Source organism: Cupressus sempervirens, chromosome 3, assembly GCF_028749045.1.
Source record: "Cupressus sempervirens isolate cs-2001-9-10 chromosome 3, ASM2874904v1, whole genome shotgun sequence".
Taxonomy (NCBI): domain Eukaryota; kingdom Viridiplantae; phylum Streptophyta; class Pinopsida; order Cupressales; family Cupressaceae; genus Cupressus; species Cupressus sempervirens.
Window position 1 is genome coordinate 397,759,651 of NC_143120.1, and position 26,389 is coordinate 397,786,039.

Consider the following 26,389-nt stretch of genomic DNA (forward strand, 5'->3'; position numbering starts at 1 on the left):
AGGGTTTCCTTAAAAATAGACAACTAACATGGTGATTCCTCTCCACAAAAGTGGAGACATAAATAATCTATCAAACGATTGCACCATCATGATCCACCCCCTCCTTAGGAAGCTCTTTGGTATCATGGTTGAATGCAAAATTAGCAAGGGAACATAAAGAAAAGGTAAAAGAGGTAAGGAGTAGATTGGTTTCATATCAAAACATTTCACTATTGATCATTGTGTTACACTTAGATTCTGGGTTGAAGAAATATGGAATACTCACAGCGAGGAGGCTTTTTGCTACTTCGTTGACTTTGAAAATAATTTTGACATGCTACCATGACAAAATTTGGGATAAAACGGAAAAGCTAAAATTCTTATTGCACTCAAGGTTGTGGTATATAGACTAAATGAGCAAGTCAAGGTTAAAATCAAAACTACTGCTAGGATGTCATAATGTTTTAGTAGCAACATAGGTGTAAAAGAAGGATACTCTTCTCACCATCCTTATCTACACCTTATATATTGATAAGTTAGAAGAATGGTTATGAAAGACTAGCAATGTTGGGGTTTAACTAGTCAAATATGTGATAAAGCTACTCTTCTATGTATATGTTCTCTTTTTAATTGCTAAAATGACTAATGGTTTGAGATGACACTTGAAGGTGCTTGATACCTTTTGTAATGAGGTTGGGATGTAATTGAACACTGACAAAACTAAAGTGATGATATTCTCTTTGAAAAGAAACAAGAAGACACAAAACAATTTTCATTTCGAAGGTAATACTTTAGAGATAGTAGATGAGTACACGTATCTTGGGATCAAATTCCACAAAAAAATTTAGTTGGGAAACATGTAGAGCAAAAGGAATTTAGGGGGCTAGAAAACACTATACTCCTTACAAAATAGATGTAGGAACACAAAGTTATGAATTGGAAAGCCAAGACAATATTCTTTGGTTTGTTAGTTACATTGGTAGTCCTTTACGAATGTGAGATTTGGGACAACAACATGTCAGATCATAAATGGAGGTAAGTAGAGAATATAAAAAACTATTTAATGATTAAAAACCTCAAAATTAAAATTGTTGTCGCCTAGGAGATCTTATTGGCAAAAATAAACATATTCATTTTAGAGGCTTTGACAGTGATTCAATTGTTAATATATATAAAGAAAACTCAAAGTATGGAAAAAATATCATCGACCTAAATCGATTATGGAGGAAAGACTAGATAAAAGAAAGAACAGGATGAAGCAAAGTGCCAATGGATAAAAAAATGGAATGTTATTATGCATGAATGTTTTGATGACAATCAAGAAATTAAAAAGTTTGTGAGGGAAAAATTCAAGAGTATCATATGGTCAAAAAAAGGGCGCTAAAAAAATACTACTATATTAAAAAAACTAATCCCAAAGGAAATTATGAGAAGAAAACTTGCATAGGAGCAAATATTGAATGGAGAATAAAAATGCTTATAGCGTAGCTTAGGACAACTTTTCATCATTTGAAGTGTGAAACATGCATAGATGATACCAAAGAAAAAGTGAGAGGAAATATGTCTATTTTACAATATGAGAGACTAGAGTGATAGAGAGAGAACAACATTTTATTATAGAACACCCAACATACAATGAGGATATTTTAAAAGCAAACAATTTAGTTACTTGACACAACTAAATAATACAACAAACTTAGTAATTAAAAATTCATGGTCCAAATGTAAGACGACAAAAAAGAGAGAGTCTGAAATGGTCTAAAATCCACAGACCCCATTGGAAAGTGTATGCTATCTTAAGGGTATGAGCAGTGCTTTAGCCTCCTATTCTAGAGTGTATGTTGTTTTAAGGGTGCTATTTAAAGTGTCACATAAGCTGCTTTGGCCTTGCGGGAATTAAAATATATCTTCCATTCGTTGTATCCTGCTCGTCCCATAATCTTTAAGTTTGTGAAAGTAACTAAAATAGTCCTTGCATTCATTTAGTCTCGTTGGATTTGTCCACTTACATGTCTGATAGTGCATTTTCTGTAGGTTTCTTGTTGCTTTTACTCGTTCTGGTTTGCGCTGCGGTTCAGTTCATAGCTCAGAATGACCGCGCAGTGTGGAATGAGCAAACATATTGCAGATGATACGGGCATTTTAAATCAATGCGTGGTGTTGGAAAAAGATGGCCATGTGCATGTAGAGGAGAATATATTAAACGTGAATGAAATGGAGATGGGTTCCGTTCTTGTGAGCATAATGTTTGGGGAAGTGTGTGGCACAGACGTTCATCTAAGACATGGGCGTCTCAATACTGTTGTTTATCCAATAATACCTGGCCATGTTGCTGTTGGAACCGTGCACACAGTCCTCGGGGACATTACAGATGTCGAAGGACTCAAGGTCTAGTTCAGTTTTGATGCCTCAATTTTAATATTTGTATTTTTGGAAACTCATTTTGTGAAAGTATAGTGATCGTTCGAGCCCAACAAACCTTGTTTGTCTATTTCCATATTTACTTTAGGACTTAAATTTCAAGAGATTTATTTATTTCCCCCTTTGTTGTTATTTAACACTCCATGACAATCTCCTGATTATTGTGAAGATATCTGGTTGCAGGTTGAGGCGGGTGACGTGGTCACATTTTTGGATGTCATTGACACCTGCAACTCTTGCGTCCAGTGCCTGGTATGTAAGCCTGGATACTCAAAAGTTCATAGGACATGGATAAGTCGTAAGTGGGGACACCCAATTTTTAATCTCAATGGAAATGCAGTCAGGTTAATGTGGTCTTTCTAGGATGCTCTCTGGATACCGTGTAATTAGTATTACTAGTCTTGTAATATACAGAATTGTAGAAAAACTTATACTCGTAGAGATTCACATATGGATTTGTAGTCAAATCATTCCTAGTGTTTTATGCCCAGACCACATTTATCTCTGCTATATAGTGCTAGAAAACTGAGAATGAGTTTAGCTGATTTATTTGTCAAGCTGCTGCCTTGGGAGTGTTTTGACTTGGTTCAGGACTTACCAACAGGTGGATAAACAAACAACTCGGTGTCCTAAAAGAAGAGTTATAGGAATTACTTGCAAAGCAGATCATACAAGCATTAGAGGACTTCTCGGTGGATGGACAACATATCTTTATCTTCCTCCGAATACCAAGATAATTCGACTTCCTAGAACTCTTCCTCCACAAGTTTTTATTGCAGGAGGTTGTGGGTAAAACTCTACTTCATTTTCTTAAGATTCAGGTTTTTCTCTGTTTTATAATTGCAAGGGAAATTGCAACTCTGGAACGAACTTTGATGATTGCTCTATTCTCTTCTGTTTATAGCTGTCAGTCGATTTTCACAAGGATTTGTTTCCCTTTAGAACATTTAGTAATTTTTTGGTCCAGCATCTTTAGCATGCTGCGTTTGTTAAAAAAATTGAATATTGGTTCAGTTTAGGATTCATGTCTACTCGTATTTGATCACTAAACCTTCCTGCCACTTTTTGTGTTTTAAATGGAGTGGTGCTTATTTTTCATGCATCTTGAGTTCTACAGACTCCCTACTGCACTGCATGCAGTTGATAGAGCAAATATACATATAATGGATCGTGTAATAATTCAAGGTTCTGGACCAGTTGGACTACTAGCTGCACTGTTGGCTCAAGCTAGCGGGGCTCTTCAGGTGAGGCCCTGATTCTAACGTTACAAATAATAATCATTAAATGGCTACACAATATCACTTTTTGAATGAATACCTCTGTGGGCAGATGTTGCTATATATTGTTCTTATAGTTGCAGATGGATATTATTAATCAATCTAAAGCCAAAGGTGCCACATATACTATGCATTTGTTGAAATAGATGAAAAAGGTTTGTAACTTAGGCTTTTCTGTCACAAAAGGGTTGTACGTTTGTTGATCTGAGTCTATCAAGTGGTGCAAGGAATGTCTGAAATGAGTATGCTTACGTAACAATTTTTTTCTCATTTTCTTACTTTCTTTGTATTTTCACAGTACTCTTGTAAGTTATTATTGTGATTTAACTGCTAAACTGAAGGCAAAGAGGTTTCACTGTGCAGATAGTAACTTACTACTTTTTCTATTGTCACTTCTTATGCAACCTGAATCACTATGGTCATGTACAAGAAAACAATTCAGATTAAAAAAGAGGAGGAAAAAGTTGAATAGTTTGGATCAAGTGACAATCATTTTATTCCTCTCGAGTTCATATCAATTTATTTTGTTTAAAGCAACCTATAAAAGGTACAGCCATCACATGTTTATGGTCCAGTGAAAATATCACAGATACTAAAGAGTCACAACAAAATTACTCTTGAGATTATTTGGGAGTCTGCGAGAACAGCATAAGGGAAGAAGCTCTAGGACAGGAATGGTTTTCTTGGGAGGCCACTGTTCTGCGTGATTGTGGCTGTATAAGCACAACTGCTTGCTAAACCAATATATCTTTTAATTAGTTTCAAGAAGACTCTCTAGATTTTGTTGATTGCATAACACTTTAGTGAAGGGTACTTGTTACACAACATGCAGGGAGCTGTATTACGTTTTGGAGAAATCATGAGGTACATATCAACTTACATGGAAGGAAAAGCTTATTCTACACAAACTTTTAAAAAGCTTGTAGGTAAGTTTAGGGATACTGGTTCTACTTTAAAATAAGTCTCAAATTTATGCAATTAATTTTAGAGAAACCTTGTTTAGCCAGCAAGATTCTGAGCCACTGTTTTAGAAGATGTTGGTGTTCCGTTTGAGCATTCTGTTGGGGCATTTGTTGTGTTGATGTGTGTTTTGACCCACCAACTTGTCAAACAATTTATATTTCTTGAAAGGGAAAAATCACCTTTGAAGCTCAAGAAACTTGTTAAGGCATGTTTGGTTGACTCAAATGTGTGTGAATCAATTTTTATTACAAAAAGCTTGCTGTTATCCTTGAAGGGCAGATGATAATTCTTTATTAAAGTGTGCTTCAGCTTGCTCATTCATTAGAGAAACTCCACATTAATGCTTAGTTTAAAACTAATCTAATTCTACTCCTATATTATTCCTAAACTAACCAGGCTTCAAAAAAGATCAAAAAGAGAAATAAGTAAAGGAGAAAAGAAGCTAGAAATGAAAGCATAACAGAAGGGGAAATTCGCATAATCAATTCCTTCTATAACACCATTACTGGATTCTGTGAACCCTTTTGCTGGAAGCATTGTGACCAGCATTTTGCACAGTCCCTAGATACTTGTGGTGCAAACTTCTAAGAAAATCACCTAAACAAGATACCTCTGGTGTTGCTCAGTTATGGATCAATGCACAGATGCACCAAAAAGTTCCCATAAAGCAAATTAATGTGGTGAAAATGATACTAGTAAAAAAAGACAGCCAGAAGATTTACATAATGAATTTCAGAATTTCACACTGACTAAATATTATAGTCTATGATAACTGTGCAAATTTCAATGGAGTTTTTACATCAGAAAACATATTATGGATGTTTTTATCTTCTCCCCAGCTTTCCCGTTATAGTTCAGTTCCTCTTTACATTGGATTACAAATAAGTATATATAGAATAGAGTCTAGACAGACAGTCAGTTGCCACTTGTCTTTTTTAGCCACTTTCAGATATCTTCAAATTCTTCTTTCCGATTTTCTCTCCTTAAGATTGCTCGTTTCAAGTTCCTAGAAGCTTCCTAAAACTAAATTTGGTCAACGGTTAGCTATGCTTTCATGTGTTATATAAACCTGCACACAGAAAAGCTATTTAAGTGGGGAGAAAACACAAATGAATATAAATTTAAAACACAGTTTAATATTTTGCAAGTACAGACTAACAGCAAAATGAAAAATCTATCAATTGTAAGTAAACATGTGATCCAGGATTAGAATTTCATTAATTAAAACCTTTAGACATGAATAAGAGGCAGTTTCTCTTGTATTAGGTTTATTTCCTGATTTTCTTATTAAAACAAGCCTTTAATTCAGCTTTGGGATGATACATTGAGATTTTCGACAGTGATAACAGTTGTGCAGCTCTAGCTTAACTGCTATACGGTCACAGTTTTGCCACATAGATAAATCCTACAGGCCACAATAGGGCTCAAAGTTACCTTAGCCACATCAACAGAAATCAAGGTCCAAGACAACAAAATTAAATCCAGCTTATTTAGCCGTTTGGATGCAGAGACATTTTTGGGGACAAAAAAAAGCTCAGTTAGAAGTCGCTTTAAGAGAGGTTTGGTTACCTAGGATTAATAAGGGCAAATATCAAATAAGGCTAGAAGCCACGCCCAAAGTTCTCAACAGAAACTTATTTTTATGAGTTGTTGGGTCTGAAATCCTTTTAGACTTCTGAACTGGGTTTAAAGAAGTTTTTGAGGAGTTATCAAAGCTCCATAAAGTATCTTGGATGAAATAATAAATCATGTTTGGCAGCAAGTTGTCTCACTGATAGACATGGGAGCCACACATAACTTCTTTAATGAGAGCTTTGTTAACAGGACGAGGACTACAGACAGAAGAACATGATTGCTTCGGAGTGGTAGTAGCTAGTGGTCATAAACTACACAACACTCGCATGATTCCTAGTCTTTATATGAGGATGGGTGAGTATGAGATGGTGGGTAACTTCTATGTGGTGGACATGGGTTATTAGAATGTCATTCTTGGTATGACTCGGATGGAGTCTTTAGTGAAGTTTACTTTCAATGTGGAGAGATTGAAGATGAGTTTTGAGCATCAAGGAACAGAAGTAGTACGCAAGGGACTATCCAATAGTGACTCAAAGTTGATTCTCTTTGGAGGATGGAGCGGTTATTCAGGCATGATGAGGTGGAATTGGCAGTTGAGTGTCTCATTATGCTTACTGTTTGGAAGCAGTGGATTAAGAACTGCCGTCCAGATATAAAAGAGGTAATCTCTTGGCACACTAAGCTGTTTGATAGCATCCCTTACTGAGTTTCTCCTAGAAGAGGCTTTGAGTATATGTGACAGAGTTAGAGGAGGGAGCGAAACTAGTGACCACTACTCCATATAAACATCTGAAGAAATACAAGGATGAGATTGGGAAAGCAATTAAACAGTTGTTTAAGATAGGTCATACCAGACCTAACAAGAGTACTTTCGCTTTAGCAGTGAAGAAAAAAGATGGGACTATGTGGATGTGCATGGACTACGAGGCTTTGAATAAAAGGACTATCAAAAACAAATGCTCTATACCTTAGATAAATGAGCTGGATGGAGCTTGTTATTTCACTAAGATTGGCTTATGGTCAAGATACCACTAGATTAGGATAAGAGCCAAGGACATAGAGAAGACAATGTTCAAATGCCATTGCAGCCACTTTAAGTTCTTGGTAATGCCATTTGGGCTTCCCAATGTCCCTGCCACATTTCATGATTGTATGAATCGGGTGTTTTAGGAGGCAGTTGTGGAAGTTTGTATTAGTCTTGTTTGATTACATCCTGAATTTTAGCAGGACCTGGGAGAAGCATTTGCAACACTTGGAGGAGTTTCTAAGTATCTTGGAGAGTTTATCATTGTTTTCCAAAGAATTAAAGTGTGATGGCATGAGAAAGCTTCTATACCTTGGACACATTAATAGTGTAGATGGGGTGGGGCTAGATCGAGAAAAGAATAGAGCTATCATTGAATAGCCAACTCTATTCAATCTCAAGAAGCTAAAGGGGGGTTCCTTGGATTGTATGGCTTCTCCAAAAGGTTTTCGAATGGGTTTTCATAGACAATAACTTTGTTGACAAATCTTACAAAGAAGGGAGCCTTTGAGTGGCCAGAATCAACATAGCATTTGCAAAAACTTGGAGAAGGTTCTAAGTTTCTTGGAGAGTTTATCATTGCTTGCCGAAGAGTCAAAGTGTGAATTTGGCATGACAAAGCTTTTATACCTTGGACACATTATTAGTGCAGATGGGGTGAGGCTGGATTGAAAGAAGATTAGAGCCATCATTAAATAGCCAACTCTAATCAACCTCAGGAAGCTAAAGGGGTTCCTTGGATCGTGTGGCTTCTACAAGAAGTTCTCAAATGGGGTTTAACAAACAACTTCTTTGTTGACAGATCTTACAAAGAAGGGAGCCTTTGAGTGGCCAAAATCAACATAGCAATGTTTTGAGCATTTCAAGCAGGTGATGTCATCTTGCTTAGTGTTAGTTATTGCAAACTTCACCAAATCATTTGAGCTACAATGCAATGTTTGAGGGGAAAGGATTGGCGCAGTATTTATGCAAGAAAAGCACCCCAAAGCATATGAGAATAGGAAGGCTATCATGCATGCGTTGGCCAAATTTGGATCTTATCTAGTGGGAGGCAGATTTGTGATTAAGATAGATCATAATACTATATAGTATAAACTATAAAGTACTTTATGAACAAGAGATATCTCAATGGTAGGCAACAAAAATGGATTACTAAGCTCTAGGCCTTTGACTTAGTTGTTGGATATGTCAAGGAAAGAAAAATGTGGTGGCAAATCCACTCTCATGGGGACCTAGTATATGGTCTTTACTTGAGATATCAGCTGAATGGAGAGAAGTAATTACAGTAGAGTATTCAAAGGATCCATGGGCAAGAGGTTTGATTGAGGGCACTAATTAGGATGATAGGCACACAATGATTGGATCTCATATTCCATAACGGGAGAATTCTCTTAGTACCTTCTTCGCTCCTTAAGGAGGCGATCTTGAGGGCTTTTTTAATGCTCCATTAGTAGGTCACCTAGATTTCTTCAAAACTTACAGGTAGATATGGGAGAGGTTTGTTTGGAAGGGACTCAAGAATGAAGTCATGAAATATATCCGAGAGTGTCCAATTTGCCAGTAGATTAAGAATGAGCATACCTTTCCAACCATTACCAATTTCAGACCAAAAGTGGGTGAGCATATCGATGGATTTTATTGCAAGATTGCCTAGGGTACAAAGTAAGGACTAAATCTATGTGGTGGTTGATAGGTTATTAAAATTTCCGCAGTTCTTTGCTATAGCATCCATCTATATAACAACCCAAGTTGCTTACTTGTTCTTCAAGGATGTGTTTAGGTTACTTAGGTTGCCCAAGAACATCGTGAGTGACGGGAACAACAAGTTTTTGAGTCTATTTTGGCAAGAAGTTTTCAGGTTGAGTAATACCAAGCTTACCACTAGCACTAGTTACTACCCACAAATCAATTGACAAACCAAGATATTGAACAAATGGGTTGAAGGTTGCCTGTGAAATTATGTGTTAGGGGCAGCAAAATGCTTAGGTCAAATGGTTACATTTGGGTGAGTTTAGCTATAGTACCACCTACCACATAACTATTAGGACGACACCATTCATGGTATTGTAGTATGAAGCCCCAAACTTCATGGATTTACTCTTTAGGTATAACATGGTGCTCAAGGCAAGAGAGTCAAGCCAAATTGAGGGCATTGAAGGAGAACATCTAGCAAGCACAAAACATACAAAAGCTATTTGTTGATCAACACATGGCTGAGTGGAACTTTGAGATTGGGATATGATTTATCTTAGACTCTAACCTTGTAGACTGTTTACACTGAAGAAAAGTGATGTTGGGAAACTCGAGCCATGATTCTATGGTCCATTCAAAGTTGCACAACACATTAAAGAGGTGGCCTATGAATTAGATTTGTACGGTAGTGGGGGGCGTAATATAATATAAATATAGTACTTGAAATACTAGTTACGAAATGATGTATAATAGTATAAGATCTAATAATCAAATAGTTGAACATAGCAAAATTGCAACATATCCAATACATATACTTGAACATTGAATATCAAATTACTAATTAGTATTCAAACTAAAAAATTCAAATTTTGGCAAATAGAAGATTCTAATTCATCTTATATCAAAACTATCGTAAAGATGATTATAATGAGTAGCATGATCTACCAAGTACAAAATCATGTCAAAATGTAGTGAAAGGAGGCCTCTAATCATCCATCCTTCCTCTTAAGGAAAACTCCTCATCATAACTACTGGACTCCTTATAGTCAAGATCCGTCAAAGGAACACCAACCAGCTCTGCGTCTGTAGTTGTTGCAATCTCATCCTCATCAAACTGTGATGGCTCCTTTGGCTTTGCACCCCATTACATTGTTGTGCTCTTCTTGTACACATGTGCAATGATAAGTAAGGCATTGTGTACAACCACTAGCTTCTCTTCTTTCCTAAAGGAAAGTTTGTTCCACTTAATAGAGTGGATGAAGCTATAAGTAGACTAGGTCCTCTCTACATCTAAAAAACTAGAAACTTGAGATAGCTATTGAATGGATAATGTGGTAACCTTTGACCTTTGTAATCCACAACATTTCCACCACAAAATTGGATGCTCCTATGCCCTAGTTCTAATGTCCATCTTGCCGCATTTGAACAACCATTAAGAATGGCAATTTCATCCACTCGGTGTGAATCTTGCTAGCAATTTCATTATCATACATCTAACCAATGCACTTGAAGAACCCTTGCTTCACCTCATCATTGTGAAGTGTAACTCTACCAAGCCTAGCTATGTACCTCTTAGGATACAGTGCATAAGCAACCTTGTGCAAAGTAATGTTCATTTTGTCCCATTTGCATTGAATGTGCTCATTGTATAATGCTAAACTGGGGTCCTCTTGAGTAACTGCATTCATCTAACCAAGAATAGAATCAATGCACTCATACACCTCTCCAAGGTTAGTTGCATCCCTATCCCCATATTTGATGACCTCAAAAACTGGAGTGATGATAGAGACTATGTATTTTGCATCACTCCAAAATGCATCACTCTTTACTATTTCCTTCACCACCCTCCTCTACTCTATCTTGGCCCTATCCCATCAATTCCATTTTGCATCATAACCATGAGTTGCATTGGCTCTTTCAACTCGAGCATTCTCTCCAAAAAAATGAAATAGGATGCATATTTGGTCTCAACTAGTTTCAAGAAATCCATTTGAAACCTCTTGAAAAGTGTCTGTGAAGTGTAGTAGTTGTTGATTTACATCTGCACATCTCTTGCATCATTGACTACTCATACAATCCTATCAATCTAACCCATGCCGTTGAGTACATTGTTCATGGCATGCATACAACATGGAGTCCACCAAACATGTCTATAGGTTACCTCAATAAGCTTCCCTACAACTCTACACACTTGTATTGCATTTGCCACTACTTGGACCACATTTTGTGGGCCAACCTCCTCAATAGCCTCCCTAAGGACATGGAACTGAAAATCAACATCTTTGTGATGCCCTAAACAATCAATTGCCCTCAAAAAGTATGGGCCCTCTATGCATGTAACCATTATGTTGATGAGTAGATGATGGCTAATGTCCATCCACCCATCTATAACTATGTTGCATTTAGACTCTATACAACATGCCTTATTTGCTTCATTAAATTATTGATCTTGGAATGCTGGCTATTCAAGATTGTGGTCCTCAATTCGTGCTCAGATGGTGGCACAAATGATGTTCCCCCCTTTACCATGATCGGCATCATCTCCTTATAATAAGGATATTGAGCTACATGCAATGGTATGCCATTGGAAAAGAGGAACTTGCCAATGGAATCCTCTATCTGATCCTACAAATGCACATTGAACTAATCAGCTATGGGGTTACTTCCTTCCTTGTGTTTCTCATTGTCATTGCCCTCCCATGTTGAACTCTAAGTGGATGAAGGTCATGAGGCTGACCCTGACATTGTTCCTGCTCTCTAATGCATGACACAAGTAGAATTATGTCACTGCCCCTGTAACTCCCAAAGTGTCTAAATCTATTGCCTAGCAAACAAAGTAGTAGGCACTACAATTGCACTATCCTTAAAAACACTCCAAGCTTGTTTATCTCAAATTTTGCACTTGGCATTTTTAGCTTCCATGAAAAAATTACATGCACTCACGCCATGTGTTGTCCAAGAGAGCAGTTAAATGAACTTTAGTGATGCTTCCTAACCATCCTACACCACAAAGATTGCATTTCCATTTTTCTTGTGCCAACACTTGTTGGCGTTGAGGCTATTACTCTAGTTATGAATTGTTTGAGGGGAGACATGCGATCATAAGTACCCCTAGCAAACCATGTCAAAAGCTGAGAGGGGCAATCTATAGAAGGTAGTCCACTAGCAGTATAACTTTCCTCGTGCTTAGATTCATAATCTGTTAGACCTACACCCTCAAACCGAACTTAAATTTCATCTCCACTCACATCATGACTATGAGAGCTCATGTTGACACTTCATTTAACAAAATGAAAAAATTTCAGCCTAATTAGTAATATAAAAAATAAAAATAAAAATGATTAAGAAAGTAGTTTCAGCTTAGGCCCTATTTTAGAAACAACAAAAAATGAGAACATAAGAAACAACAAAAATGGAAACACTCTCAACAACAATTTAGAAACAACATTCAAAATTTTAAAAGAGCTTGGAATTTACTTTTAGAAATAAAAGTTGGAAAATAAAACAAAGAAATTAAAAACCCTACCTCGTGCTTGTTGAATCTTCGAGGAAGATGTAGAGTCTTCCTCCTCTTCTTCATTTGGCTCCTCTTCCACTTGCAATCACTTCTTGCACCCCGCCAATCACTTTTTGCATTCTTTTTCACTAATCTTTATCAGTTGTAGCAAACAAGTTGAAATCCAATTGCAAGGAAAAAAATTGAAATTTTGAGGGGCTTATAAAGGCTTGGAGTAGTCAAAATGGGACTAATCCCCCTTTTAAGGTTCGAATAGAACCCTAATATAAAGTTAAAACTTAAAAAAAAAAAAAAAAACTTTTTTTTCATTTTGACATTGTCTGTTGATGTGGGGTGTGCAAACGTCCCCGTGATTGTCCAAGGGACACCTAGGCGTCCCCAAATGTCCCAAGGACATTTGACTGTCCTGGCGTCTTGATGATGTTTTTGTGATGACTTGGTGACAAAAAGGCAATGGTGGAGGGACTTGGGGATGCCACATCCTCGTCCCTAGGATGTCTTTGACTTGGGTTCTGGGGGGGACATCCTTGTGTTGCACTGGCTCTAAAAGATTTCCAAATGCTCACTTGCATGCTAGATGAAATAACTTTTTAATAAAATATTGCAGAGTGCTTCAAGAGTTTGTAAAAATGAAATCCCTCATGAATTACATTCTCTTCACTATTCTGATTAGATAAAGCATGATAGGGCCTGAACCTGTACAATAAAGAAACTAAAAGACCAAGAAAGTAACATCAAGTCTTAATGACACGTGTGAAGGAATTCACAAGAGGTGAATTCAAAAAGATTTTGAAAGAAGCCACAACTAAAGAGACCAAATATAGAGGAGCTAAGAAATCAAAAACCACCAAACAACAAGATGTAGGTGCATTGGAAGAAGAAAGGACCAATTCAAACCATAAAACAAATGCTTGGGAAGAGAAGGCATCCAACAACCGCAAACAAGAACACAGACAACCATAGAACCAACCACCACAAAACATGAGAGGGCAGAAGTACTAGAAAAGACAGAGAGAGAGTACCAACAAGACCCTCTCACCAAGCAGTTAACGGAACCAGGCATCAAGGTGGCTAAAAAACAACCACCAAAAAGAACAGCCGTAAAGTCCCAAAACCCCCAGCACAAAAAGGCATAGCACAACAGAAGAAGGAACTATGAATGCCTCACACAAAGCCAAGGAGAAGAAAGAACAAAGAAGCCAGAACATGCCAATTGAGAACAACTTGATCCACCAGACATGAAAGGACGAAGTATTGGGGAGAAGAGTGAGAAACCAATACCACAACTGAAAAGAAAAAACAACAAAACTACCAAAAGCAAGAAAGGTGGAACCCCAGCATGCCAAAACTCGCACAACTAGAACAAGCTAGTGAACAAAGCCAAACCAAACCAACCTCGAAGAAGAGAACCCCAGTCCAGCCTCCCAACACACCAACAAAAGAGGAAAAGGACCTCCTGCAACAGCCCACCTCCAAAAGCCAAGTGTTCACCTCAAAAAGGCTTCTACCTCAACAAGAGGCAGGAAAGATGTAACCAAAGCAAGAAGAACCTGAACCCCTACTGAGGTATGAATAGAAAACCCCACCTCAAAAGGGTTAGCAAAACCAGAGAAAACCCCACACACACACTACAACAAACACAATAGAGCATAGAGAAACAACCCAGAACCGTGAAAACACAAACCAAAGAGAAAGCTCCAAAACTCAGAAGGAAACAAAGCACTACTCTCAACAAACACCAGAAAAGGGCACCCAAAATTATCCCCTCATCCCCACCAGGGAAGAACACTGCTACACTTAAGACCAGAGGATGAGGAGCACAAATGGCTCTCCATCAGTAGCAATACCTCCAGACACCCATTATCATTATCAGTTTCATCACTGTCCTCACCTTCTCTCTCACCATCAATGTAGGGGACTGAAACGTTACCCCTACCGCTCCCACCTCTCATTGCTTATAAACTACTTTGTGTATACATTCTCTTACTGTTGAGAGACACTTATCAGGAGGATATTTAAGATTTATTTCAAGGTATAATCGGATTATTCTATATAGTTGTTACTTTCATTTGATACATTTTCAATGCCTAGAAGAGTTCAATTTAAGGACTCTAAGTTCTGGAAATTGAAGGTTGAAGTATTGAGTCTGATCTGCTGCTGAAGTTGATGTTTTACATCAATTATAGTGAAACTCAAGGCTATCATACATGCCTAGGACTTTACAGGAGTGCCATACTGTTTGGACAGGATAGCGAGAGTGTTGTATTTGTCTGATTACTGTCGTACAGGTTCGTATTCCCATTAAGGGTGCTGTTAGCAGACCGAGACACACTATGACTGCACTGCACAAACTTGCAAATGCTATAGGACTGCTGTACCAGCAGTACGAGGGTCATAACAGTTTAGAGAATTGCCATACAAAGGTTAGCAAGGAAATTGGTGTAACACCCCACCAAGGGATCCAAAAGAATTAACCTAAAGTTTTAACTAAGTTTGCCAAACTTTTTTTTTTAAAAAGAAAGAATAACATACACGTCAAACACAAAGTAGCGGAAGCAATAACATACAATCATAAAGAAGCAAACATCATAGATTACATTTCTTAAGGATCCCAAGACGTTGAGTCACATATAAATTTAGTTAATATTAAGTCTAATAATTACCACATCCACGTTAAAGAATAATTAAAAGTCCAAAGTCCATTTAAATAATATGCATTTGTTCCGAATGCCACTTGGCAAATAAATTCGGAATGCTCAATCATCCACTGTACATGTCATAGGGTATGAAAGGCTAAAAGAATATGCATTTATAAAATTAGATTACATCATCCCTTTCGGATCCATGATACAAAGTACAATACAATAAGTGAAATCATCCATCATAAAGATATAACCATCCATCATAATATGCAAGAATAGAATGAAAGGAAATGCAGACAAGCAAACTCTAGCCACAGTATCAACGGATAGATCTCAATGGTAAGAGTAAAAAGCACTACCACCCGACCGCGTGGTAACCCAAAAAGGCCCCCTCCCACCGTGCTGAGGAGATAGTCTCAAGTTCCAAACAGGATATCAATCCAAAAATCAAAGGTAAATATCTAAGTCCAGGAAATCCTAAAAATAATCTAACTCAAAGGTTCCAAGATAAATTGACATCTAGACCCAGAGGCACACAAGACATGTAGGAAATCTATACTGCTAGTGGGCAAGTGTCATCACACGAATTAATGCTAGGGTTACCCGGCTAGTCTTTTAATCCTCTGGCCCCTAGCGACCCTATGCGACACTAGTATCCTCTCGTACTGACAAGGCATACTAACAAGTCAACTCTAAGGTTACCCAACTAGTCTGTTAATCCTCCAGCCCCTTAGTGACTTTTTATGGTACCAATATCTTATTAATTCATTTTAAACTCATTTAATGAAATGTTATCACTTATTAAACTACTTACAATGGGTTACCCTGGCAGCCACTTTGAGCCCCGGCCTCCATTGCAAGCCACTTCCCAACTTAACATATAGATTACCTACCCTAGGCTCATAAAAGTATAACTCAAAGAATCACAAATTTCACCTCAGCCCTATACAAGTGACTGGGAAGCATCAAAAGATAATCCCAATAACACATCAATTCTCTACGAGCAACTGGAAGGCATCCCAAAATACTGATCGAAGACTCAAAAAGGTTAAGTCAAATATGTCATAACATTCACCTCAGCTTCACACAAGAACACTGGAAAGCAATAACGAACAATAAATACAAACTCATCATAGAGCATACCAAACACATTACCATGGTTGAGTTTAAAAGATCGAGATCAAAACATCAGCATAACATCACAAACACAGAACTCTTGAGCCTCTGGTAACATCCTAAGACTGGTCAAAGCTAGGTCAACCCAAACCCAAAGCACAAACAACATACAAACAACAGTGTAGGTCATAGTTTGGTTTGATTTTGAAAACATCTCGTTGAGTTAAATGTAAGTTTTCAGTTTCCAGTTTAATGTATGTTTCAAGTAGATAAAATTCACAAATTACTCTTACAAATTAACTCGTTCTTACATTCAAATAAAATGCACAGTTACCCCTATTTGATTTCAAGTCAATTAATCCAATTAATTTAAGGGTAATTATTTATTTAAAATATTAAAATAACAAATTATTGATTTTAAATAAAATTCTTTACAATTTTATTAAAAATCAATCTTATCGATAATAATAATTAAATAAATTTTTAAAAACTTCATTTAATAACATTCATTATTAATTACATTTAATTAAATTAATTAATAATTTAAAAATAAAAACTATATTAATATTAATATATATTAATTAATAAATGAAAACTTATTAATAAACTTCTTTAATAATTAATATTCATTAATTATTAATTAATTTAATAATATTAATAAAATACTATTAACAAATTTTATTAATAAATAATATTTAAAATTATTAATAAAATAACAAATTAAATTTAATTTAATTAAAAAAACTTTAATTACATACTGTGTGACATTTTTATTTAAAAGGCTCGCCGGCCTTTAATACTTGCGGCCACAGGTGTTATTGCTGTCATAGGCTGCAGTATCACTTGCGTACGCAGGCTTTAACAACCGTAGGTGGAGTATTGGGGTGTGGGGAAATAATGGCCTCACCCCCACCTCATTTATTATATATATATATATATTTTAAATTTTGTTATTTAAAAATAAAACAATTCCTTGAATATATATATTATTTTAATAAAAAATTTATAAACAAAACCCCCATGAATATAATTTTTTTAATAAAAGTTTCAACATTAATCTAATAGGGAAAATACGATTAACGATTCGAATTGCTAATTAAAAAATTTCTTTTCTTTCAAAACCCCTCCAAATTTAATTTCCAAATTTTAATTCTACGGAAGGAGGATTGTAATGATATTTTAATCTTCCCATATACAGATGACAACAACATTCATACTAGAAATTCCGAATTACAAGATTGAAAAGTTCGTCATAGTAAAACATAGACAATCCATTCACAATCATGAAGAAGATAGGAAAAGAGATAGCGTAATTACTTTGAGAATTAATCACAAGAATCTACTTGGATTCTGATGCTAACAACGTAATGCCCAAAAAGATTTGTGAGAGAAATTTCTCCTCTCCAAGCCTCCTCTCTTCCGAAATTCTCCTTTCAAAAATTCACGGTCCTTCGAAAATGAACCCTCCATTTGTGATATGAAGTTCTCTCCTAAAATCGGAGCACTAATTGTGCGATCACCTGAGAGGACTCCTTGCTCACTAGACTTTAACTCTTTATTATCTTTTCTTTATCTTTTTCATGCACATTTAATGAATTATAAAATAACTTCATTTAATTTCACTTGACTTCTCTTTTTAATTAATTTATTAAATTTTAATCTCATGCACACTTTATGCAATCTTAAAACTTTTAATAAATTAATATCTTTTTTATTTTTTAATTTATTTTCGAAACGTTAATTGATAAAATATTTATTAACTTAAATAATAATAGTATTTAGCATTTATTTAAAAATGAACTCTAAATATATTATTATTAAATTAAATAAATATTATCACGTTCTAAAATTAAACTTATAACTTTTATCTTTAAATTTAATTCTTTTTATTTAATTAATTTTCCAATTAATTAAATATAATTAAAAATTAAAATACCATAATAATTTTTCATTAAATTAAATCATTTAATCTGACTTAATTAATAGAAAAATCACCAAAGACTAATAGGACAAAATACAAAAACCCATCATAGAAAAACACATACAAAATCAAACTAAAGGGTTATAATCATGAATTAACCTCATTTGACGCATTCATAAGGTAATCAACTCAGATACTTGTCCTAATTTTTTAGGGCAAATGGGTTTGAGGGTTAGGATTTCAACTTAAGAATTTATCTCCCCTCTCTTACCATTGAGATAATGCAATAGGGTACGCTCATCCTAACAATTCAGGAAAGTCGATACTCGGTACTTGCAATCTACATAAAATCCACACATGTACAAACACATAAATATTAAGCTAAACAAGCAATGGCAGGAAGTGGTGCATCGTGTAGATCCCAACTAGCAGGTGACTATGACTCCCTTCCTTAACCACATCAGAAATGCTATACATAAAGAAAACATACACGCACACCATACACATGCAGTATGGGGTAAGTATCCATAAGAAAACACATGATAATCCATCTAATTAATCATCATCAATAACTGAAAATACTGTAATAATCATCATGCATACATGAAGTATAGAGTACCAAGTAATCTCATCATAAATCAACTAAATCTGGGACAATATCTGATAATCTCAAAACAATGCTACTAATCATCAAGCATAAAACTTGCCCAAAAGAGTTCGGCAATGATAGCAAAATGCAAACTGGGGGCTGGCACTACAGTTGGGGGAATTGTAATGCTTCTGTTGTATACAGAGAGCTATGTTGAACTTCAGCAGTAATTTGGTATTCAAACTTTGCCATTGTATTATTCATTTTAGAGTTGAAATAATATTCCATTGTTGTGCTTTTGTGTCATTGTGTTAACATAGTTGATGTACTTGGCTCCTTAAGAGTTGCTATTATTAGCTCCTATGTTAGCACTTAGCATTGCTAAAGTGATAGACTTTATGCATGTTTTCATGAATGGACTTCGTTCCATAACATGTTGACATCAAAAGTCATTGCATTTCAGTTTCAGTGTGTATTTGCTAATTGGCTGTTGAAAACAGCAATATAGATAACTCTTGTTGATTGAGTTCATATTATTTAGGGAAAAAAGGAGACACAACTGGGTAGCCCATTACGCTTGCATATCAGCTATCATAGCACAGCCGAATCGTAATACAGCTTTAGCAGCTTCTTCACTATGAGTAAAACTAATTAATGAATAGCCATTCTCGGGTGCCAAATTTTAATACAGCTTTAGCAAAGAGTTTGATCAATTCTTAGAGGTAGATCTAGTCCACTGGAAAAATTCAACTTTATAGAAACACCTCTGACCTGTAGTCCAACATTTTTATCTTCACCTAACAACTGATGTTTGACAAAGGACATGTATTTGCATTGTAGTTCCAATCCATGTATCCGTGCTATGTCCCACAAGCTTTGGTTTCTATTAAGAACATTCTAGGTAATTGTTCCTAGCTGCAAACTTTCATTTAGGTTGTTTTCTGTTATGCAAAAGTGGGGTTAGGGTCTAGATTCTTGGAGTCCCAGCTGTAAGGCCCACACTAGCACCCTATTCTAGATCCTGATGAAATAAATATGGTTAAGAGTTAATTGAGTTATGATTTACATTTTGTTTTCCTACTAATAATGATTTAAGGGATCCTATAGGAGACTAATGAAGATTTTGATACTCTATCCCATAACATTAGGTCGATAAGATAGGACCACATGGAAATGAGATTTGAAATGTTCAAGACAAGAACCTGACTCTGAGACAGTACGGATGATCTACTAGGCTGTTAGGAAGGATAAAATAACATTCAACCTACTAAGAACAACTATGAGCATAGGTTATGATGATAATCGGGTATATGGATATGTTTGAAATTGGTTCTCAATTATTACGACATAATGATTGAAACATTCTGACAGTCTGTGGAGTTAAACCTGGAAAATCACACAAATCCCTCATAATGTGATAAAGGGATATTGCTAGGAACATCACTATGTTTAACTTGACCTAAAGTTACTAGTTAACTGGTCTGCACATTAGTGATTTTCACTTAGGACATATATGTTAAGATCCATTTTATATTGTTTTTACGATTCACTGTTATGTGAGAAAGAGTTGTGATGATACTCTAATTGAAAATGATTTATAGTAAGGAGGATTACTGTTGATACACATATTCGATCTTTTAATGTTTTAAATATTTTATGAGAGTGATAATGAATATGCACTTAGATGAAAGTTAAATAGAATATGATATTGCAATGTTTTACTGATAGTACTTAGAACAGAAATGATTAGATGATAATTAATTGTATATGTTAATGAGAAGTATGAGGTATTGGATCAATAATGTACGTGTTTGTACGTATCCTATATTATTGGGTTACTGATGTTTAAGTTGAGTGTGCAGGAAAGTTGAACCATGGAAACTTAACGGGGAAACAAGGTATAGACACATGTTTAATGACTCTGCCAAGGTGAATCTTTGTAAGATTCGTAAACCTCATTGTGGTGTGCTTATTTCGTGAACGTGTGGTGTATGTGTGTGTCACTTGACACTTGTGCTTGTTATGTGAAATGACATGTTATTCATCAATGGATCATGTGGCCACCTTGCTCCGTGTTATATGCTTCGATTGAGAAATTTGTTTATTGCCTTAGTTAGAAAAGGACAAGGTTATCACCTTTGGAAAGGAAATTTGAAATTTGAATTACCTAGCTTTAGAAGGGTCATAAAGTAATGTTAAGGTAAATTGTGATTAAAATTAACCTTACCCATGTTAGTACTATAGGTTAGGGGGTTATTAATGGCCTCTATGGTGTCTAGTGGACCTAGGAGACCCCATGAAAATGACATGCTTCATTGAATCCGAAAATAAGAGGGTTATAAATAGAGGCATGGCTAAATTGAACCTCACTTGGCAACTCTCTACTTTTAGAGACTAATAGGGTTGAAGAAAGAGGAGGGAGCTCTACTGCAAGTATTCATTGCCTTGCTTGGAGGAAGGTTGGTAACATGATCCATGAAGTTTCTTCATTTTTGCATATAGGTTAGAAATGGTGATTTCATTTCATTATGGGATTGTGGTGTCTTGTGGTGTATTGTGGTTAACTCTTGTTGTATGTTGCATGTGGGTAGTGTTGTGGGAGTCTTTCTTGAATTTGTTGTTTCATGTTATATGTCTTGTGAATTTGGGTTTGAGGCATCACTCACCCTTGGGAGGGAAGAGATGCCTGGGGTGAAGGGGTTAGTTGGGCTCACACATGGAGTTGAGGAGTTCTCCCTTGTGTGGACATGGTTGAATATGTTTTTATGGCATGCAAATTATCTTGCTCACTTGCATCTTGGGAGGTATAAGGTGGTATGAAGAAAGGAAGATGCTGATTGCCCTGAAAGGGCATTTTGATATTGAAAAGATGTGCAAATTGTGAATGAAGGCTAAGCAATCCTTTGCATGATGAGAGCCCACCTTCACCCGTTTCTTGATTCATTTGTTGAATCTTTGTGCATAACCTTGGATGGGATGTGTTATGATGTCTTGTGTTAAATCTGGTTTTATTGTGGTGTATTTGCATGGCATGGGAATGTGAAGAATGCAACTATTTATGTCTTGTTTCCCCGAGCTCGGTGGGTGGCCTCCTTAAGGCCTAGGTTGGGAGGTGAGCCTCCATGGTTCCCATTTTGCCTTCTTTTTGCAGGTTTTTATTTGAAGAGTTTGGAAACCTTGATAGACATGAAGTTCAGTATGGGTGTAGAAGAAGACTCCTTTTGGGTTGGTGATGAAAAGATGAAGAGGACTCCATTTAGGATAAGCATACAATGTGTTATTGGTGGCTTCATGTAGAAAGGCTTTGAGCTATCTTGTTATGTGCTTCTTCATTGTGTAGTTTGATAATGTTTCCACCACCTTATGATTATTGTTATTGTGTTGATTTTGAGCTTGGTATATCATTGCTTAAATTTTAGTATATGTTGAGAAAAGAATTTGCATCATGTATATCATGGAGAATGGATTGAGAATTCATCTTGCTACCTTAATCTTCTTAGAATTGCATGAGAATGAGATTAGTTATAGATGTTTTATATTGGAATTAAGATTTATTGTGAGACATGCTTTGGATAGTATATTTGTGGAGACTAGATGGGAAAGAGGTTTCCTTAATGTATACTTGATATTCTGAAAACTAGTTTAAGATGTTTTGGTTTCTTTATGGTTCTTTTGATAACAGTGTATTAGATGTTCATGTTAAATTATTAGTTAAAAATAGATGTTATTGTTTAGTACAACCATAAACTATTACTAATTCAATCCTAACTAAAGAGATTGCTTGATAAGAGCTAGACAATTTGCTAAGTTAAAATGAGACCTGTAGGTGCAAAATTAGTCTCTGGAAAATGTATGAAGAACTTCAAATAATTCCTTTTGCAAATACAGTCAATAAGATATTAATATTAGAATAGTATAACTCTTTTTAAATATATAAAATAGGTATGGGTCCAATCATAAATTTAATAAAAAACTCAACTTGTTTACATGAACATTAACTTAAATATTCCCTCCTAAGGAGGCAACCAGGGGCATTAATATTGTGTGAGAATTGTAAGAATAAAAAAAAAAAACACAATTTCATTAGTCAAGAGGGTGAGTCACATCCCCCAGCTACCCTAGTCATCGACTTGTAGAAAAAGGAGGCAATAATGGGCTTAAAAATTGACAATCTCAAACTTTTTCTTACATCCTCCTTGGGCCTAAAGCCGCCCAACTTGGTGCAGCAATAAATATGGTGGAGGGGTGGTCTTTTCTGATGCAGGAGCATCTTACATCCAAAATAAAGGGTTGACATGTTGAATGTAAAATTTATAAAAATAAAAAATAAAAAAAATAAAAAATAAAAATTGTGGAGGAGAGAGAAAGTGACGAAAATAGGAAGAAAAATAATTAAAAATAGAAAATAGGAAAAAAGGGAAAAGAGGAATTTCTATTTTCAAGGTGCGTAGGTGGCGTAAATAGAAAAATAAGAAAAATAGTTGTCATTCCATTAATCGAGGTGTGTAGGTGGAAATTCTAGAAGGTTTTGGATAAATCATGTATTTAGTATTTGTTGGGTGCTTAGTTGTATTTGGGTGGGAATTTAAATTTATTTAAAGGTAGTTGTATTTACCTTTTATCCCACATTGGTTGTGTTTGTAATGTCTTGGGTTAGAAGTGCCTATTTAAGCAAGGCTTATTATCATTTGTAATCAAGTTCAAGAAATAGAAGCTCGAGAAGTAGAAGCTAGAAGGTGTGAAAACTCTAAAGGTGTAGCTCTTCAAGTAGAAGTTCTTGGTGAAGCTCTTGGTGTGAAGACTCTTATTTAGGATTTCTCTTATGTTGAAGAAGTCATATCATCTTGTGGGTGTTGTAAGGATTTTTCAAGTATAATAAAATTATTTGTGAAGCATTTTTTTCTTGGTCTCTATATTGTTGCATTCTTGGTTGTGAGTTGGTAGAGTGGTGTGGCCCTCTATCATTTTCAATCACCCTCCTCCTTCCCCTTGCACTTTTAGGCCTGCAGACGTGGGCAGCAAGTGTGCTGTTTTAAAATTGCAAAAAAACAATCTTTAATGAACTCTTTTCCATGGATAAGACCAGCACCCTCTTCTAGGCATCTAGCCTTAGGTATGGAGTGAATTCTTGACTTCCTCCCTCTCACGTATGGTAGGAAGAAGGCCCCACGTGCAGCAGCAATATTTGAATTTGAAGATGCCCTTAAATGCTATGTCATGGGGAAGGGGGTCATGTAGGTAGTAGGTATAGGCATAGGTAATAGGATTATTATAGAAATAGGTTTTTGGTTAGTTTAGAGTAACTAATTTGATATTCATGTCATGATAAGTAATTGATTTTATGTGTTAGATATTCCTAATTTTGGGGATAACAATATTTAAATATTTTCTTTATTTTTAAGAAAGAAACATAGTGTTTAAGTGACCATCAAAAGTTGTATAGGTAGTTTAGGTTGATGATTAGTATAATTATTATTTTTAATATAAGAGCAAATTTATATTAATAAAATTGTTTTTGGGTCTAGTCAATTCATTTAAATTTGAATTTAAGGAATGAATAATTAGGATTATAGTTAAAACAGTGGCATTTGGGTTTTGCATAGTAAACGAAATGAAGGGGATAATATATAAACATTTATATATATTTTACTAGACATCTTTAATTTAATGCTCAAGAAAACATTAAATATAAATGTATATTCACCTTTTTGATTATAAAAATAATAATGATAAATAAATAAATAAACAAATAAAATAGCTTCTATAGTAAGCATCTAACAATGTGAACGAACCTCACCTATAGAAATGGTTGAAAAAGAACTTTACCAATTTCCTTCTCTTCAATTTAGACGTAGCGGATGTAGTGAATCTTAGGTAGCAGTGGATCAATCCCGATTTGCATTGTAACTCACAATTCTAGATTGCAACTCAAGAGCACTAAGTTACAACTATTAATCAATGTGGATGTTTCGAACCTAGTGTTTATGTGAAACTGTATTAGATCAAACATCTTGTCAACTAAACCCTAATGTGAGTGCATAAGCAATTCAAAAATAAAATTAAAAAAATGTTATGATTTACCCTGAATAATGTTGGTATGTTTGACCTTGTAAAATTGTGGCATGACACCAGCCCAAAGAGGTCCGAGGCTGTAGGCCTGGCTTGATGTTCCTTAGCTCCACACCCATTTGTACAGAATCCTAGCATGCCAGAAATATTACAACACCACCTTCTCCACTTGTCTTCGTGTGAAGTGAAGATTATTACTGTAATTTTCTAGAGATATGAGAATATCATCACAGAATCCTGAAACATTACATAGTTTATTACACCACCATGTGGCTAAAAGCTGAATTGGTTGCACCAGATACACACAGCAAAAATAAATTTGTGAATATACTTAAATCACACCCACAAGTAAAATAGAGATTTACAATTTTGTGCTTGGAGATTCACAATTTTGTTTGATAATAAATGTGCATTAACAAATGCTCCTGTGTAGTATAGATAATATTCAGTAATATTTTTTGCGTTTGCAATTCTGTTTCTTAATTCTTGCATCAGATTTACTATTTTGTCATTCTTGAGCAGCAAGTAAGATTGTTTCATGTTATCTATTTTTGAGTAATCAGGTAGGAATACTTATGTGCATATGGTATAAAAGATGCCTTATTTGTCTCGTTTGAATATAATGATCAAAGTTCTAAATTTCCTTTTGGTGGCATTCAGGTGGTAGTGATTGGAGCTCCTGGTCATCGTCTCGAAGTTTTCAAAAAATTTGGATTTGAACACACTATCAACATATTAGATGTGAGAACTCTCTGCCGTAAGTCTTATATGTACACAAACTATTGTAAATACTTAAAATAATTCTGGTTTGTTTTACAGCAAGATAGCTTTTCAGGTGCAAACAGAAATGACTTGTAAGAAAACAAATTAAAGTCCTAAACCATAAAGATATTAATTCTCTCACACAGTGCTATTAATGAATATCTGGTTTACAGATTTCCAATCCTGTGGAGAGGAGGAAATTAGCTATGAAATTGATGGGAGACAAACTTGCCGATGTTGTAATTGAAGCAACGGGACGTCCGGAAGCTGTTTCAGAAGGAATGGAACTCTGTAGAGATGGTGGAACATATGTTGTTGTGGGTCAGTACACTGACAATGGAAGCGTTAGCATTAACCCTCATTTCTTGATCAACCGCAAACACATCACAATCAAGGGATCTTGGGGTTCAGATTTCAGTCACTTTTACAGAGGTGTGCAGTTTATGGACAAAAATTCCCATCTACCATGGGATTTAGTGGTCAGCAAATGTTTTGATCTTGAGGACGCAGAACAGGCCATTGCATGTGTAGAAAGACTGGAGGTATTCAAAGTCCTCCTAAAACCCACAAAAAACAAATGAACAACCACTTATGAGAGGAATCATGTGTCTGCTACCAAGGGAAATGATTTATGTATTGATGTTTTGGCATTTTGGTATTAATTCTACATTGATACACGCAAGTCTGCGAGCACAGAGTTGATTGTTGCAGCATTTGTTTGTTACTGCCATTACCTGGAATTATGGGCAAGGCAGTTTACATTACTAGTTTTATATTGCACCAATCAAATTTCTATAACTTTATTATATAAGTTTTTAATAAATCATTATTTTTCATGTTTA

The 26,389-nt window shown here is 35.5% G+C and overlaps 1 protein-coding gene and 1 long non-coding RNA gene across 2 annotated transcripts; one reads left to right on the plus strand and one right to left on the minus strand.

Annotated features, from left to right (window-relative positions):
* Positions 1-1,873: 1,873 nt before the first annotated feature.
* On the plus strand, positions 1,874-26,389 carry LOC149566695 (uncharacterized). The gene is made up of 6 exons (XM_089820018.1): positions 1,874-2,367; positions 2,584-2,652; positions 3,005-3,189; positions 3,518-3,644; positions 25,446-25,526; positions 25,721-26,389. Exons 1-6 carry the CDS (start codon positions 2,071-2,073, stop codon positions 26,126-26,128), a joined length of 1,167 nt encoding a protein of 388 aa, XP_089676144.1. The 5' UTR covers positions 1,874-2,070; the 3' UTR covers positions 26,129-26,389.
* LOC149566696 (uncharacterized) lies at positions 5,371-24,975 on the minus strand. The gene is made up of 2 exons (XR_016362292.1): positions 24,798-24,975; positions 5,371-5,709 (listed from the first exon to the last, which is right to left on the minus strand). It is a non-coding gene; the product is annotated as an uncharacterized LOC149566696 (long non-coding RNA).

Bases quoted from the DNA above. Each gene is read 5' to 3' on its own strand.
- LOC149566695 (XM_089820018.1), top strand. From the start codon at position 2,071: ATGACCGCGCAGTGTGGAATGAGCAAACATATTGCAGATGATACGGGC. The intron at 2,368-2,583 runs GTCTAGTTCAGT...ATCTGGTTGCAG, and splicing joins CAGATGTCGAAGGACTCAAG to GTTGAGGCGGGTGACGTGGT. The intron at 2,653-3,004 runs GTATGTAAGCCT...ACTTACCAACAG, and splicing joins ACTCTTGCGTCCAGTGCCTG to GTGGATAAACAAACAACTCG.